Source organism: Nicotiana tomentosiformis, chromosome 11 (assembly GCF_000390325.3).
Source record: "Nicotiana tomentosiformis chromosome 11, ASM39032v3, whole genome shotgun sequence".
NCBI classification, from domain to species: Eukaryota; Viridiplantae; Streptophyta; class Magnoliopsida; order Solanales; family Solanaceae; genus Nicotiana; species Nicotiana tomentosiformis.
The window spans coordinates 7,110,781-7,128,616 of NC_090822.1; the positions used below are offsets into that span (position 1 = coordinate 7,110,781).

Consider the following 17,836-nt stretch of genomic DNA (forward strand, 5'->3'; position numbering starts at 1 on the left):
CCTTGACATGGAGTTGCCGTATTTAATTATATTTGGGATGGAGTTCTCTAGGCACGGAGTTGCCTTATTTATTTATATTTGGAATGGAGTTCCCTAGGCCGGATTGGCCTTGTACGGTACTGAGTGAATGAATGTCAGTTACTTTATATATATATTTGTGATAGATCTTCCCTAGGCTTATTGGCTATATACAGTACTGTGACATTGAGTACTCTAAGAGGGTGAGTACATGAGTTCATCATTGTGCTGCATTGCATTAGACATGCATACTTGATATATAGGCATAAAGAAGTATTTTTCCTCATGTCATCTAATAATATGATTTCTTATATGTCGTTAAAGTTTTTGTGAAATATTACAGGTTTCAGACTTACTCATATTTTCGGCGACTTTCGGCAAATGATTTGAGTTTTACTATTATATTGAAAAGAAAATTATTATTTTTCCGGAATTTTGTACGAGCTGAGCATTTTATTATTGAGTTATTACTTGTGCTGTTTAAATTGTATTGTTATGAGATGTTATTAGTTATTAGAATTGGACTCTGACCCGTGTCCCAACTCGTCACTACTTTCAACCTACAGTTAGGTTTGTAATTTATTGAGTACATGGGGTAGATTGTACTCATACTACACATTTGCACCTTCCATGCAGATTTTGGATGTTGATGCTACTGTACATGGCGGGAGCTGAATCTGAAGATGTACTTGTGTTCCAGTCATAGCTGCCTCTTGTTCATGGTAGCTTTAGAATTTTAATCTGTTCATGTATATTTCAAACAGATGACGTATTTTATTTCACACCTGCTTTGTAAATTCTAATCTTAGAAGCGCATGAATTGTACTACCAGTTATTGGGGAGTGTATTAGATTCAGTTAAATATTAATTGAATCGGATATTTATAAATTAGCTTACCTAACGGGTTGAGTTAAGTGACATCACGGCTAGTTGAATTTGGGGTCGTGACACGTTTATGTAGCAATTGTTACTTGTCATTTAATTACTCTTGTATTAAATTGTCTGTCCTTTCCATGACTTCATGCTTAGTTGCTACTTGCTTTACTTGCATACGTAAATTGTCACATGCTTTACTTGCCTTATTGTTTTGTAATATTTGTTGCATTCTATAAATGTAAATTCCATTACATGAGTTGTATAGTTGATAGATACCGACGAATTGGTAAAGTTGAGACATCGATATGTTGAGATTCTTGATTTATTATATGGTTCCTTATTGTGTTATAAATTTACCCCCTTGATGTAGAAATTCTTGTAAATTTAGTTATTGAATTGTTTATGTTGATTGAAATGGTTTGGGGAGCGGGTTGCACGCCGCAATGGAAATTGAAAGATAATGAATTAAAATGGTGGAATAAGGACGGATTATGATATTGACAGATGAAGATATGGTGGGATCGGGTTGCACGCTACAACGGATTGTATATGTGGTACTTGTTTGTGATTGTTGGACTTGCCTCGGTATTCTAACGAGGTTATGAGGCTTGTTATTCTAGGCTCTTTGGTAGTTATATTTCGATTTCGTTTTCATGAGTTAGCTGCTTTACTTCCATGTCCTATTTTCTTGTTATTATTGTTGTGTACAAGTTATTCTAAGTGGCTCGCCTTAGCCGTGCCACTACTTCGTCAAGGTTAGGCTCGGCACTTGTAGAGTACATAGGTTCGGTTGTACTCATACTACACTCTCCACTTCTTGTGCAGATACCGGAATAGGTCCCAACAGCGCTGAGTGAGATTGGCCAGATTTTACTACTTGAGAAGACTTGAGGTATAGCTGCACAACGTCCGCAACCCTAAAGTCTCCTTCTATGTTATCATTGTTGTTTATTTTGTTTTAGCGATCATTATTATTGCCACTAAAACTCATTTTTATTGCCGCTAAAAGCCTTTTTTGTTGTGGTAAAATTGCAAGGGGTGTTGAATAAAAAAGTGTGGTTCTATTTATTTATTTTGTTAAATGTGAAGTTCAGTTTACTTTATAAGAGTTGTGAACTCATTTTTATAATGTAAGAATCTATGGATAGAGCTAGAATTTGAAGCTTATAAGTTATTTTCTTATTGTAGTAAGACACATGACAAAAATATTTTTAATTTGCGTTTTCCTCTTTTATTTGTTATAATATTCTAGATTTTTATTGATCCAAGAGTACACAAATTATCTAAGTATTAGAAATCGTAGAATCTTTTATTATAATTCAGAATAAGGTAATAAAGATGGATCATAAATAAGATCACATGCACTTACAACAAGCTCACTCTTATCATAGAGAAAGAGTGATTTTATTAGAAAATCATAAAGACAAACACAACAAAGATGCAAAATAGAAAACATAAAGGCCACTGGGTAGAGATCTATCCAATTAGTTTGGACGAATGTCGAAGCCCTTAACAATGATGCCAGATTTCCAAGTTTTGTCATTGATTTCCATCAACCTCATTTCGACTTCACCATCCTCTCCTAAGTTGTTGAAAAACTCACCAAGCTTGATTTCTAACCAGCCATCACTTCGGAGATGTGGGAACCGGCCAAGTTCTCCTGGTAATTCCTTTTTCTTCGAGATGAAAACAGTGGTACCCTCAATGCCAGCGCCCTCCGCCACTTCGTTCACAAATCTTAGCGATGCTGTGGCTCGTTCAAGTTCACGAGGGTTATCTGTTAACTTGAACACTAAATATACAGCATAACTAGTCTTTCGAATGAGATTTTTTGTCTCGATCTTTCCATAAATGTCAAGCCAAGCTACCCTACGAAGCTCCGCCACTTCAATACTATAGTACAAAATGTTGAGATCGGATTAAAATATATTTCTCATTTTAATGAAATTTAGAGAGAGATAGTTATAGAGAGAGACAGACTTAGGATCAACAGTTTTCCATGTCCAGTACTGAGGATTGTCCACCCATGTAATTGAAAGGTCTCTTGCGGCTATCCACTGGCCTTGCTGATTAGATACAATATATTAACACTTGATCAGTTGTTACGTAAGAAAGAAAGAGTAAGAATATATCAACTAGAAGAATAACTTACCATCTTTCTTGTATTGCTATATATGATATGATGCTATCTTTTTAGTTGGCTCTACTCCCCTTTGCTTCGTCCTGATATTTATAGAGCATTTACTGGACTCCAAAATTTGTCACCATAGTACTATAGTAGGTGCGTTAACAAGAACAATTTTTTTACTTGAATGTTAAAAACGTGTCTATTGGCAAACCCTTTGTAATACGGCTCATTCTGCCATTGTTGAAACAGATAAGATTGCCTTTTTAGGACCATTTGGATATTCTTGAAAAGAGATGTCAAGTTGCACATATATTATTTAGTCACTATTGTATTTTTGGGGACAAAAGGGTAAATACAAAATAAACCAACTTAGTTGGCGCCCGTTTGACCCATCTTAAGACCCATATTACCAGACACAAAAGCTTAAAACGCATCGGCAAACTAGATCAAACAAAATGGGTATTGTTTAAAAGATTAACTACAAAACCATCTTTTTTTCAACGATCCCTAACCCCTCACATCCCAAAATATATAACAAGAAGTTAAACTTTGAGATATAGTAGGTGTATATCTATAGGATGTTAGTAGCCCCGCTGTTGATTTGGTCCTTGATTCTTAGATGTGGTGATTTCGTATGTGTCTAGATGCCTTGGATAGTTCCAGCTAGTGTTTATGAATTTGTTGCTCGATTGAACGGGTCCCAGGTGAGTTTCGGACCATCCGAAGCATGTTTGAGGTGGCTGATATTAATGCAACCCACACTGAGTCTACAGAGCCTCTAAAAATACCAAAGAGTACAATGATAGTGCTGGTAACAAGGCACCGACTATACCTTCAGTGTGCTTCGCGATCGCAGAGCACACTCGCGTTTGCGAAGAAGGGAGTGTGGCCTGGAAGTTTGGCCTTCGCGTTCGCGAAGGAGGATCGGAGTTGCATTCACGAAAGGGGCTGGGTCCTTAGCCTTCGCGTTCGCGGAGGAACTGGTCGAGTTCGCGATGAACGCGAGGCAGATGGCCTATACGATCGCGTGACTCCTATCGGTTTTCGTGATAATGGATTTCGGTCGATGACAATTTTGTATTTCGCGAATGCGAGGGTTGGGTCGCCTTTGCAAATTGTATCACTGGAAGGATTATTTTAAGTTCTATTTTCGGGACTTAGCTAAAAACAATTCAAAAATTTGAGTTTAGGAGAACGAGAGGAGGAAATATTTGAGATGGATTTTACTATAAATTTGGAGATAAGTAGTTTGTACTTGGATTTGATAAACTTTGAGTCCAAATGCTCAAACACCGCAAGTCTCCAACAACTTGGAAAATGCAAAAATATTAGTGCAACCAAGAGATCTAATTCATGAGTAACCTAGATTCAGTACTGTCAGGACCCAAAATTCCACCACAGGCGTCGTAATGGGACTTAGTATCTAAGACTAGATAAGCCAATTACAATTACATTTCGAGCCATATTTTCTTTTTATAAGATAATTGAAACCAACAGCGGAATTAATTAACAACCTCCAAAGACTGGTAATACTGAGTCACGAACTCTAACTGAGTACATGCAGTGATCCCAAGGATCGAATATACAATACTGTTCGAATAAGAGTGGATATTACAATAAAAATGGAAAGATTTCAAGGGATTGCGACGACCAAGCAGCCCTACCTTAAATCCTTGCGATCACACTCTAATTTCTGTCCGAATCCGATATCTCCAATACCTGGTTCTGCACAAAAATATGCAGAAGTGTAGAATTGAGTATACCATAGTCGGTACCCAGTAAGTATCAAGACTAACCTCGGTGGAGTAGTGACGAGGTACAGTCAAGACACTCACTAGTATAATAACCCATGCAATATAGGATAAAAATAATAATAGAAAATAAATAGCAGTGATAGCAACAATAATCAACTAGTGATGTAAACTTCAAGGCATCAAGAACTCCATTAATATTGATCAAACAGGTAATGAACACAAGTACAACCAATACTCAAGTCCTTCAAAATATATATCTTTCATCTATAAGTTTATCAATAGAAATCTCTAGAATGTAATCCTTTCCAATAAATATATTTCGAATATTCTTCTTTCAATTAAATATCTTTCAAATATAATTCTTTCACACAAATATCATTCGAATATAATTCTTTCAAATAATATCCTTCAAATATAATTCTTTCAAATAAATGTCTTTCGAATATAATTATTTCAAATAATATTTTGAATATAATCCTTTCAAATAAAAGTCACCTTGTGACACCTCATCTCATAATCATAAAATATGGGTCTAAGCCCACTTTCATATTTTCACGGCATCTCGGGACAATATCTCTATCACAACCGCACAGACAACTCACGTGCCAATATCATCATCATATTTTTCCAAGCACCTCGTGCCCACATTTCATATCTGTTGCGGCATGCAACCCGATCCCATATAACATTAATCATACCTGTTGCGGCGTGAAACGCGATCCCATATAACATAATCCTCTTGGAAATAGCCACAGGCTCCAAATTTCAACATAGATCAGACTATTATCATGTTTACCGAAGCAATAAGACAAGTTGCACAAGATATAAAAATAAATACAAGAAAAATTACAATATCACATGAAAATTATCAACGTAATAACCCCACATCATCACATAAAAATTACCATCACAATAACTCCGCATCAACACATATCATCCCTGACAATAACCACCCTTATCTCTCCTATAGCCACCCTTATCACTACTATACTTGCGTCCTTTATCCCTCCGCCTTGACAATATCACTAGCCACCCTTATCGCTCCTATAGACACCCTTATCGCTCCATATAATAGCCACCCTTATCACTCCGTCCAGACAATATCTCAACCCACATAACCACAGTGAAATGCTACCCTTATACCCATATAATATCAACAGTGAAATGTCACCCTTATACCTTTATAATAATAACTCAAATCATACAATAATTTACACGGAATATTATCACGACAACACAACACAATCAATTCATATCATAATTTTCCCAATGACCACAACCAATTCTAATGATATAGTAAAATCAATAAATTTCTCAAAAACAGCCCAAGGCTCCACACAACGTATATAAAACCTTAAAAACAATAACAAGGAAAATTAACTCAGCATAAGACGACACCTTCTTTAGTCCAAAATTTTGATAAATATATTAATACCTCAATTTAAACTTATTTATTTAATTATTTGCATACGGAGAAATTCATAATATAATTATTTTCAGGAAATATCAAATCAACAAACACATGAAATTCATATAAAATTCCAAGTCGCAATCACACCAAATTATCATATAATTGCAAACTCAGCAAACAAAGAATGAAGCATGACAAATCAAGGATTAGTTTTTAACCGATATAGTTTGCACATTATTCTAATTTAATACATAAGGTGTCTACGAATGTTTACCCGATATAGTTTACACATATAAACCAAGTATGTACTCGTCACCTCGCGTACATGGTTTTCCAATCACACAATTTTTACATAGGATTCAATGCCTAGGGGAACTTTTCCCACACAAGGTTAGGCAAGATACTTACCTTTTTCAAGTTAGGCTGATATTCCAAAATAGCTTTCATGCTTAAATTGACCTCCGGACAGCTCAAATCTATCCAAATTAATTGTATAATTTCATTAAAATTCATCAGAAACAATTCTGGATAATAAAATGTTGACTTACAAATTCATTCTAAAAAGCCAACCAAAGTCAACGCGGGGCTCGCCTATCGGAACCCAACAGAATTTTCACGAAATCCGAACACCCATTCCGATACGATTTCAACCATACCAAATTTACCAAATTCTGATAACAAATCATCCTCCAAATCTTGAATTTTTATTTTTGTAAAATTTCCCAAAATTTTCGTCTCAAAATACTAATTAAATAATGAAAATAATGATATTTTCATGTATATTAACCAAATCTGAGTTAGAATCACTTACCCCGATGATTTTCTTGAAAATCCCACGATGCTGAGTTCGCACTCAAAATTGTGCGGCCGCACTTCTGCAGCTCTACACTACCAGGTTTCAGTAGATTGACCATAACTTTATCTACAAATGTCCAAATAATAATTATCTTTCTGGAAACTAGATTCTAAGGGCTACAACTTTCGTTTTTGAATCATCTCCAAATTCAGTGTATATTAAAAGATATAAGCCTCTGAAGTCAGAATATCGAACCTGCAGAACTCCACGGGAGCGCGACCGCGAGCAAATTTTGTGCGGCCGCGGGCAGAATTGTGCGGTCCGCACTTTTTCCTTTGCCTCAACACTCAAAAATGTGCCCCCGCACTTCCAAAAGTTCAAGAACATCATCAGAGTGCCAAAATGCTCGGACTCACTCAAAACTCACCCCAAAACTCATTCGAGCGAGTCGGGACCCCGCCCGAATGTACCAACAAGTTCTATAATACGATACGAACTCAGTCGGACCCTCAAATCACATCAAACGATATCAAAAATACAAATCGTACTCCAATTCAAGCCTATTAAAACTAAGGAAATTCCAACGTCTACGATCGATGCCGAAACCTATCAAATCAAGCCCGATTGATCTCAAATTTTGCACACAAGTCATAAATGATATAATGGAGGTATTCCAATTTTTCAGAATCGGATTCCAGCCCCGATAATAAAAAGTCAACTCCCCGGTCAAACCTGCAAACTTAAATTTTTATTTTAGCCATTTCAAGCCTAATTTAACTACGGACATCCAAATGATTTTTCGGACACGCTCCTAAGTCCAAAATCATCATACAGAGTTCTTAGAATCATCGAAGTTCTATTCCGGAGTCGTTTGCTCAAAATTTAACTCTTCGGTCAACTCTTTTCTTTTAAGCTTCTGAAATAAGATAAGTTCTTTCAATTTAATCCTGAATCATCCGAAAACCAAATTCGACCACACACGTAAGTCATAATACACATCACAAAGTTGTTCGTGACCTTAAGTCGCTAAACGAGACGCTAATTATTAGAATGACAAGTCGTGTCGTTACATTCTCCCCCTCTTAAACATGCGTTCGTCCTCGAACATGCCAAGAATTATTTCGGGGACATTATATTACTGAGTGTATTCTTACACACATACTCGTAGGTGATTCTACGTCACCACAAATTTAACATAGGTTTTACAACACCGTCTCAGTTGATATTATTTCCTTTTATACATATTTATACACTTTAAAACCAATTTCTTACACTCTAAACATTTTCAAAAGACCTCATTTTTACATCAACGCACGGTATTAGTTTCAACTGGCTGTAGCAACTCGTGCCTACGCACACGTCATACGTATGCCCACAACCACACCTCTGGTCATAATAGTTGTTCATAATTAATTCCATCATCCTCAATTAACTTCATATTAATCAAACCCTCATTTCTAATTTTCACAATACTGACAGCAATTTACCCGAATTAACGAGTCATATTTAACGCCACCCGGGCACTCACATCGTGGGGCCAAAACTTCAATATTTACAACACAATTATGGCTAAATATGCACATAAACACATAAAAGAATTATCAAATAAGCCTAACATGCATGACTCCCTATCAGTACTATAGTACAATTAAGATTTCACAAAAGGAGAATTTACACTCATAAAGTTTTCACCACAAGATACTCTTCCTTATATAACTTCTACCGCGGCTTGTAGCCCAGTTTAAATATTTTACATCATATAAAAATGCGAGGATCTCGTCCTCAACTTCAAATCACAAATATTTTGCACATTGTGCCAACTGAAAATTTTCCATTTCCTTTCTTTCTTTCTTTTAATAAATTCCGTAAATAATTTTCACAATACATAATGAAGCCCCATTCCAATAGGACATATAATTCACAAAATTGAAATACATTATTCCGAAATCACATCAAAACCTGATGTAGTGAGTAATAAAAAGTTACTTTTGGACTTATAGTCCTCAATAATGTACAAAAATAAAAATGATAGACACGGGCTAACATCATCAAACCTCCCAACTGGGATAAACATATAAGTGGGTCACAAAATTATGAAACTCACCCAGAAACTGAGCATAATAGGAGGACTCGCCTCAATATTCATAACCGAATCAATTAAGGAAAAATATCCTTTTATAACAAATCAGGATCATACCTTTAACGACACCATCTGGTGTAGTGGTCTCAGCCATACCATAGCAAATGTAACACCTCGAATTTATAAAGGTGTTAAATGAGTAGTAATGTTATATTTTGGACATGTGAAGTTCTATCGATATGAGTATGGGTGGAAATAGTTATTTTAGAATCAATAAGAGAGTGAGGTGTATAAGATTCGATAAAATCTACTACGTTTACGAAAGTTCTGTCTTGCAGCAAGATATAGTGAAAATGTGTTAGGCATTTGGGAAAACTCAAAACATGAAAGTTGTAGGCCTTTGAAATAGCTTCCCACAGAGATATTGTGGAGGCCGAACAGCTCTCTGTGTAAAATGTTATGTGTGTTTTACAGAGCAGTGCACAATATGCACGACCATGTGCGTGCCCAGAGGGTCACGTGCGCGGCCGCGCACTTGAGGCAGTGCTACTGCCATTTTGCGTGGTCAAGTGCGTGGTCAGGCCTTCAGGTGCATAGTGGCGCACCTGGGGGGTCATTTTTAAAGCCCTACTTCATCCCCCACACCCCAAAACAAAAAATATTTTGCTCTAGAAAAGGAACCTCTCAAGAACCTAACCTCTCCCAAGGTCCATCCACCATCCAAGGTAAGTTCTAAAGGTGATTCTAAGTTAATTTCAATTTTCCAACACCTTATTAACATGGTTAAACCCTCCATATCATTAGATATTCTATTGGGACATCATTGTTGAGTGAAGAAACCCTAGAACTTGAAATCAAGAGGATTGAACTTCAAAAAGGTAATGTCTTCACCATCTAATTGATTATCGCATTGGATTAATGATTATAGACTCTAGTTCATGAGATATGAGTTGATGGGTTTGATAGAAAAGCATGAACGATTATAGGTTTGGGTTGTTGATTGTTGATTATCAGTTAAGGGTGTTGTTTATCTTACGAGTGATGAAGAATGGTATTGATTATAACAATTTGAGATTTTAGCATTATCTAGGAGCAAAAGAATGGGTTGTTGGGTGTAGAAACACCATTAATAAGGACTATAAAGCTTTATGCCTATCAAGTGTTTGATAAAAGGCCTAAGTGGCCAAAACATGAGTATTATTGCTAATATGGAATCCCTTTGACTTGTATTGATATGGATTAAAGCTGAAAGGATTGACGAATGTTGTATTACGCTCAAGAGAAGGAAGTTAAGGTATGTGAGGCTAACTCTCTACGTTTTGGAATGTTAATGATTCTCCCTATGTCTCATTCTCATGACTATTACAAATTTTCTCAGAAAATAATTATGCCTCAGTTCTATGAATAGTTGTAGACGCTACTAATTGCCTCAAAAATATAGTTCAGCCTAGTTACCTGAATAGTTGCAGAACTTCTATTCTCTAGCTTCATAATTCATTCATGACTTTCATTCCGAACGTTGTGAGATCAGTGCATAATCAATATAGACTTGTGTTTAATTCCCATGAGTCTCAGTCTAGATTACCAGCATGTCATAAATAGTTCAGGCATAAGTCCTCAAAATCAGTTCATGAATACATGTCTCAGTTCAGTTTTATTCAGCATTCAAGTATCATGTAACTTAATATGGTTCAGTATTTCAGTATCATTTATTACAGTACAATTCTTAGTTCCTTTTTTTAAATCCCTGAATGTTGAACACCTGTATTTGGGCCTGAGGTCGTAGTTTATATGCTTTATGCATATTTGGGACTGAGGCCATAGTTTATGCTTTATACATGTTAGGGACTGAGGCCGTAGTTGATGCTTTATGCATTTTCTGGCCAGAGGCCGTAGTTATGTATACGCATACTTGGGCCTGAGGTCGTAGCTTGTGCACATATATATTGGGCCAGAGGACGTAGTTTATTCAGATAAATAGGTTGTCATATTTCAGAAGAGGGAGTAATCATATCCTTACTTCCTTTGTTCAGTTCAGTTATGAGTTATCATTTTAGTTATCAGTTATCATTTCAATTTCAGTTTCAATAGTTATCATTTCAATTATTAATTATCAATTCTCAGTTACCAGCTTAGTTTCAGTTTCAGTATTTATAATTCTTTCTTTTTGTTGCTTTACATACCATTGCAATTCGAGTGTACTGACGTCCCTTTTGCCCGGGGCCTCCATCTCACGATGTAGGTAATGATCTACATGTTGACGATTCAGAGTGCTGGGATCCTCGTACCAGCTATTTGGTGATCCCTGGTTCTTTCGGGGCATTATCATTGCCTTTCAATCTTCAGTATTTTCAAGAAGTCAGTATTTTTAGTACTTCATTAGAGGCTTCATAGACTAGAGTAATAGTTTGATTGAGTCACAGGCATTTCATGTTAAGAAATGTTGGCTATAGATACATTTCAGATTTATGTTAGTATCTACGCACTTGATTTTTGTCATTCAGACTTTCAGTATATCAACATGTGTTAGTTTATCTTCCGTATTCAGTATGTTATGATATCACATGTTGATTCAGCCAGATAGGTGTTCTGATTATATTGTTTCTTTATTACTCGCATTTATGTTTGTATTACTTCATTGTTGGTTGCAAATCAATAATTTTTCCACCGTTGGTCTTACATTGATTTTTTTTTTCATTGTTAGCTTATGTATATCTTGAGCAAGTTTCTATATCTAGTAGGTGTCTTGACCTGGCCTCGTCACTACTCTATCAAGGTTAGGGTTGATACTTACTGGGTGCCGTTGTGGTGTAGTCATGCTACGCTTCTTCACACTTATATGCAGATTCAGGTATTCTGATACCAGAGAATAAAAACAAAGCAAGAGGCTCCATTAAAGCAAACTAAATCATAGATACGGAATGTTTCCTACAAAAGGGCTGGCTTCAACAATGCATAAGGGACGTCTTGCCAAGCTACACTAATAGTTGATTTGCTTATAGTTGCAAGCGTTTTCCTACAAAGGGATTGGCTTCAAAAATGTCACAACCCAAAACTCAACATGTCGTGATGGCACTTAACCCAACCCGCTAGGTAAACCAATTAACAACTATCCAAATGAGATTTATTGAGACAAGTGAATGATAAAATAACTGAACCTTTATACATTTTCCAAGGACTGATAGTACAAATCATGAGCTTCTAAGATTTAGAATTTACAAAGTTGATATGAAATAAGGTACATCATCTGTATGAAATATACATTAACAGATTATAATTCTAAAGCTACCAAGATCAAGAGGTAGTTATGGCCGGTATGCAGGTACATTTTCAAATCCAGCTCCCACCGTACACAGCAACATCAGTATCAAACATTTGCACGCAAGGTGCAGAAATAAGGTACACCATCTGCACGCAACCGACCCCATGCACTCAATAAGTAACAAACCTAACCTGAGGCTAAAAGTAGTGACGAGTTGGGACAAGGGTCAGAGTCCAACTCCAATAACCAGCAACAGTTTATAACAATATAATAACAATGGTATGATGCTCAGCTCGTTCACAGTTACAAAAAATAGGCATATTTTTCAAGTATAATGTAAATCACAAATCTTTCACTGGAAACATAAAAAATATGAGTAAGTTTGAAAACTGTGATTTTTCCCAAAAACATTCAACAACGGTTAAGAAGTCTCATTATCATATGGCATGAGGAAAGTACATCTCTATGCCTACATATCAATGCGCATGTGAATGTCATGAGTGTCACTATACCGTACAGCATAAGGAAATGCATCTCTATGCCTGTATGTCAAGTATGCATGCCAAATGTAATACGATGCGATGATAAGGACATATACACACTCTTGGAGTATCAATGCACCCAGTCCTCCCAATCACTCAATCCTCACAGTCACTCAACACTCACGCTTGGCACTTGCACTCAGTACTATACAAGGCAAATCCAGCCCAAATGTAAATAAATCTAAGGCAGATCCATCCCAAATGCAATAAATCCAGCGCAGATCCAGCCCAAATGTAAATGAATCAATAGCAATTGGGCTCACTTTGGGTGTGAAGACCCCAGAGGGGCATATCCATCCCAAGCGCTATAATAAGCCAAATCCCGACATGAATCAATAAAGCATGTTGCGGCGTGCAGCCGGATCCCCTAATGTCACACACAAATAGGCCCTCGGCCTCACTTAGTCATCAATCTCTCTAGTCTCTTGAACTCACAATGTCATGAAAATTAGCCCCAAAATGATGATGTGATGTATCAATAACTTGTAACAGATACTGAGATATGATATGCAAAGGAATACGTATGACTGAGTATGTAATTGCAATGTAAGCAAATGTTTTCCATAACAGAAATGTCCTCAGTGGGTCCCAACCGGATAAACATAAATCCTAGACATGGTTTCTAACATGGATCGCATCTCATTTACTCTAGCACATAGAGATTTCATAGACAAAAATAAGCTGAGGTAACTACACAATACCACAGAGATAACCGAGTCGCAATTCACACGGTTCACGCCTACATATCACGTATATTTAGGTGTCCATACCCTCAACACCAAGTTTAGAAGTGTTATTTACCTCGAAAAAGCCAAATCTAATACCGCGCAAGCCAAACGATACTCTGGAAATGCCATCTCGCGCGTACCGATCTCCGAACAGCTTGAAACTAGCTAAAAGTAACTCAAATACATCAAATAATGCCAAAGAAAACAAACCTAATCGTTAAAGGTTGAATCTTTAATCAAAAGCCCAAAATCAACTAAAATGTCAAACTCGGGCCTGCACCTCGGAACTCGATAAAACATATAAAATCCGACAGCCCATTCGATTATGAGTCCAACCATACTAGTTTCACTCAGGTCCAACTCCAAATCATTAATCAAATGCTAAAACATGTATAGATTGGTGAAATATAATCAAAATCGAGTTAAGAATGCTTACCCCAATTCGTGTGGTTAAATTCCTCTCCAAGGTCGCCCAAACCGAGCTTTAAAATCCCAAAAATGTGAAAAGAAAATGACCAAGTCACGAAATATAGTTCTGCCCAGGTTTCATCGCATATGCAATCATATCATTGCATCTAACGCCCCCACTTCTGCATGCTTCTGCGAAAAAACAATGAACCCAGCAGCCATCGGTTCTACGATCTACTTCCCGCGTCTGCGGTCACGCTTCTGCGCATATCGAACTGCATTTGCGATCGCGCAGATGCGCCAATGCACCCCCACCTGCGACCTTCACGCCCAGCTACCCCTTTTCGTTTCTGCAAAGATAACCCCGCATATGAGAAGTCGCTTCAGCGACCTATATTCCGCAGATGAGGTTACAGCAGAACTAGAAGCCTCAGCCAATTGCAACATGCGACAAAATGATCTGAACCTCATCCGGAACTCATTGAGTTCACTCAGGACCCCGTCTAAATATACCAAAAAGTCTCATAACATAACAGGGACCTACTCGAGGCCTCAAATCCCGCAGAACAACATCAAAACGATGAATCACGCCTCAAATCAATCTTAATGAACTTTTGCACTTTTAACTTCCAAAACTCGTGCCGAAACATATCAAATCAATCCGGAATGAACTCAAATTTTGCGTACAAGTTTAAAATGACATAACGAAGCTATTCCAACTCCCGGAACCAAAATTTGAATCCAATATTCTTAAAGTCAACTCTCCGTCAAACTTACAAATTTTCCAAACCTTCAAATTTTCAACTTTCGTCAATTAGTGTGAAACCTTCTAGAAATATCCAAATGAAAATTCGAGCATACGCCCAAGTCTAAAATCACCATCTGGACTTAACAGAACCATCAAAACTACGATCCGAGGTTAAATACTAAAAATTCAAACTTGGTCAACTCTTCCAACTTAAAGCTTCAATCTTGAAATTCATTCTTCCAAATCGATTCCGAATAACCTGAAAACCAAAACCGACGACTCACACAGGTTATAATACATCATACAGAGCTACTCATGCTCTCAAACTACCGAGCAAAGTACAAATGGTCAAAATGATCGGTCGGGTCATTACACACAACCCATAAGGGACGGCTTGGCAAGCTACACAACTTAAAAAACTTTTGTACTATAACCAACTTTAGCTGTTATAACTCATAAAACTTTTGTACAACAATAAGCTAACTTTCTTAGAGTATTCTTACTCTTTTCATTCATGGACCGACCTTTAAATCCATTCGAAAGAAAGAACAAGTGTGAAGTTTAAAAACAACTCATATGTAATATATCACAAAAATTTACAAAGATTACAAGATGATCTTACAACTACTACATTGCCTCCTTTATATAGGGCTAGGAGGTTATTACAAAACAAACTTATATTATAAAGTAAACCTATATTATATGTCAAACCTATCTATAAGTGGGTCCCTTTAAACATGTGAAGGACTTTAGGTCAAGCAACTCATATACACTAAAAAGCATCTTGAAAATATGTGAAAGAGGTGAAATCTACATGGTATAGCATGTGGGAGCATGTGAAATTTGGGTGATCCATATGACAAAGCATATGGAAGTACGTGAAAATGGGGCCAGATAGCATGGAAATATCTGAAATTTTGTCTTGGTATGGGTAGGATATTTTTTATGGTTATTGGTAGATAATATGGGATTAAGGTGAGATTAGCAGGGATTTAGGTGATTATCTTGCATTAATTCCCGGACTTTGTCCTCTAGGAATATTTTCAAACATCTTGTGTAGTAACAACCGAAGCTTGACAATCCCACTTCGTTGTGTTCCTTCGTTGTAGATGTCTTGAGTGATTTTTTCTCGGATAACTTCGTATATTGTCTGGTATTTCTTTTGCTACTTCTCGGACTCTTTCCCGGTGAGGATGGGTGTTGGTATAATTCCATCTCGCCCAATATTTTGGCCATATCTCTCTTGGGATATACCTATTTTTCTTGAAGATAACTCTTTGTGCTTCACTATATTCTTCTTCCATGGATAAAATGGGCACGGAAAAGTTTCACCAGAATGATAGATCTGCTTGTGCTTGGACATTTCCATTAATAATCTTTACTGGTCTATTGAACATTAATACCTTTGCTTTGTAGGAATCGTTGAAATATTTTATCCAATATCTTCGAGGCTTGAACCATAATAAAAATACTTCAAGTGCAAGCTCAATATTGTCAAAATATTTGAAGACGTTGCACTTGAATTCCATGAATATATAATACTTATGGCATAAGTACCAGAAAAACCATAAATGTTCCTGTGGAAAATAATTGGCTTGTGCTATGAATATATGACACAATGGTTATTATGGATTGACCTCATAAGGCTTAAGAATGGATCCTCCATGTTGCCAGAAAACTTGGAGCTCATAATAAGTTCTTCTTTCCATTATAATTGATGGATCAAAAGGATCCATGAGGTTGAACAACTCTGGCGGATGATCTGTTGGCTTTAATAAACTTGTTCCTGGTACATTTGGAAACCTGAAGATGTGGCTGATTAGCTGTTGTTTTGACTTTATCTTTGTTGGGGAAAATCTTTTTGAGAATTCTTCCGGTCGAGACAGAATATCTGCAAGAATGTTATCCTTTCCTTTTAGGTGCTTATCTTGAAACTTAAATGGAGAGAACAATTGGGCCCATCTAAGAATCTGAGGATTGAGAATAATTTTTGAGTTTATCTGGATCATCTTTGGGAAGGCCTTCATATCCATTTCAATTAGAAATTCTGTATGAATCAGGGAACAATTGAATTTCTTGATTACATTCTTCACTACAAGAATTTTCTTGAAAGTAGAGTGATAATGTTTCTCGACATCTTTGAACTTTCCACTGGCATATCTACATATTTTCCTCTGGCCATCTTATTCTTCAAATAGAACAACACTCCAATATTCATTGTTGGCATCGATTTGCAGTATCTTCTAATCTTTTGAAGGGATTTAGAGGGACTTGGCATCTTTAGATATCTCCTTTATTTACCTGACTGCTTTATCTTGTTCCTTTTCCCATGACAGAGCATTTTTCTTGAGCATCTTTGTGAGCGGAGAAATGTATGTAGAGATATTTGGGATGAAATCTCTTACATAATTTACTGCACCTAAGAACTGTTAGATCTGCTTTGTTGTGAGGATGGTATCTATAAATTTTAGTAGTTTCTGACATATATGTGGTCCTAGACTGTATGCACCTTGGACAAAATACATTCCGAGAAAATCAATCTCCTTTTGAGCAAGAACTATCTTTTTTGCTGAAAGCATGATCCCATACTATTTTACCAATGCCTCAAATTGATGAAGCAAGTTAACATGTTCCTCAAATGTATCACTAAATAATAGGATGTTATCAATGTAAACTAAAGAAGTATGTAGGATGGGGGGGGGGGAGATATTTTTATCATGGATTTTTGGAACAAAAAGGGTGCAATTTTGCATCCGAAGGGCATGACTTTCCATTGGAAGTGGTGATCGGGGATGAAAAATCCCATTTTGGGTCTTTCTTCAGGGTGGATTCCCAATTGCCAAAATACAGATTTTAGATCAAACATGGAAAAATACTTGGCCTTGACTAAATGGGAGAAAAGAGTGAGTTTATTTGGGATAGAAATTTATCATCTTGGAGAAAGTGCTTAAGTGGTTGGTAGCTAATAACTAACCTGAGTTTACCTTTTGTCTGCTCAGCTCTTTTGTTGACATAAAATGCCCCATTGTGAATCTGATGGTTTTATGAGATCAAATTCCAAAAGTTCTTCCCATTCTTTCTTTAC

At 36.6% G+C, this 17,836-nt stretch overlaps 1 protein-coding gene across 1 annotated transcript; it reads right to left on the bottom strand.

The window, feature by feature from the left end:
• Positions 1 to 2,182: 2,182 nt before the first annotated feature.
• LOC138900679 (F-box protein PP2-B11-like) lies at positions 2,183 to 3,301 on the bottom strand. Its single transcript, XM_070187914.1, has 3 exons — positions 3,047 to 3,301; positions 2,875 to 2,960; positions 2,183 to 2,787 (listed from the first exon to the last, which is right to left on the bottom strand). Exons 1-3 carry the CDS (start codon positions 3,047 to 3,049, stop codon positions 2,379 to 2,381), a joined length of 498 nt encoding a protein of 165 aa, XP_070044015.1. The 5' UTR covers positions 3,050 to 3,301; the 3' UTR covers positions 2,183 to 2,378.
• Positions 3,302 to 17,836: the final 14,535 nt, after the last annotated feature.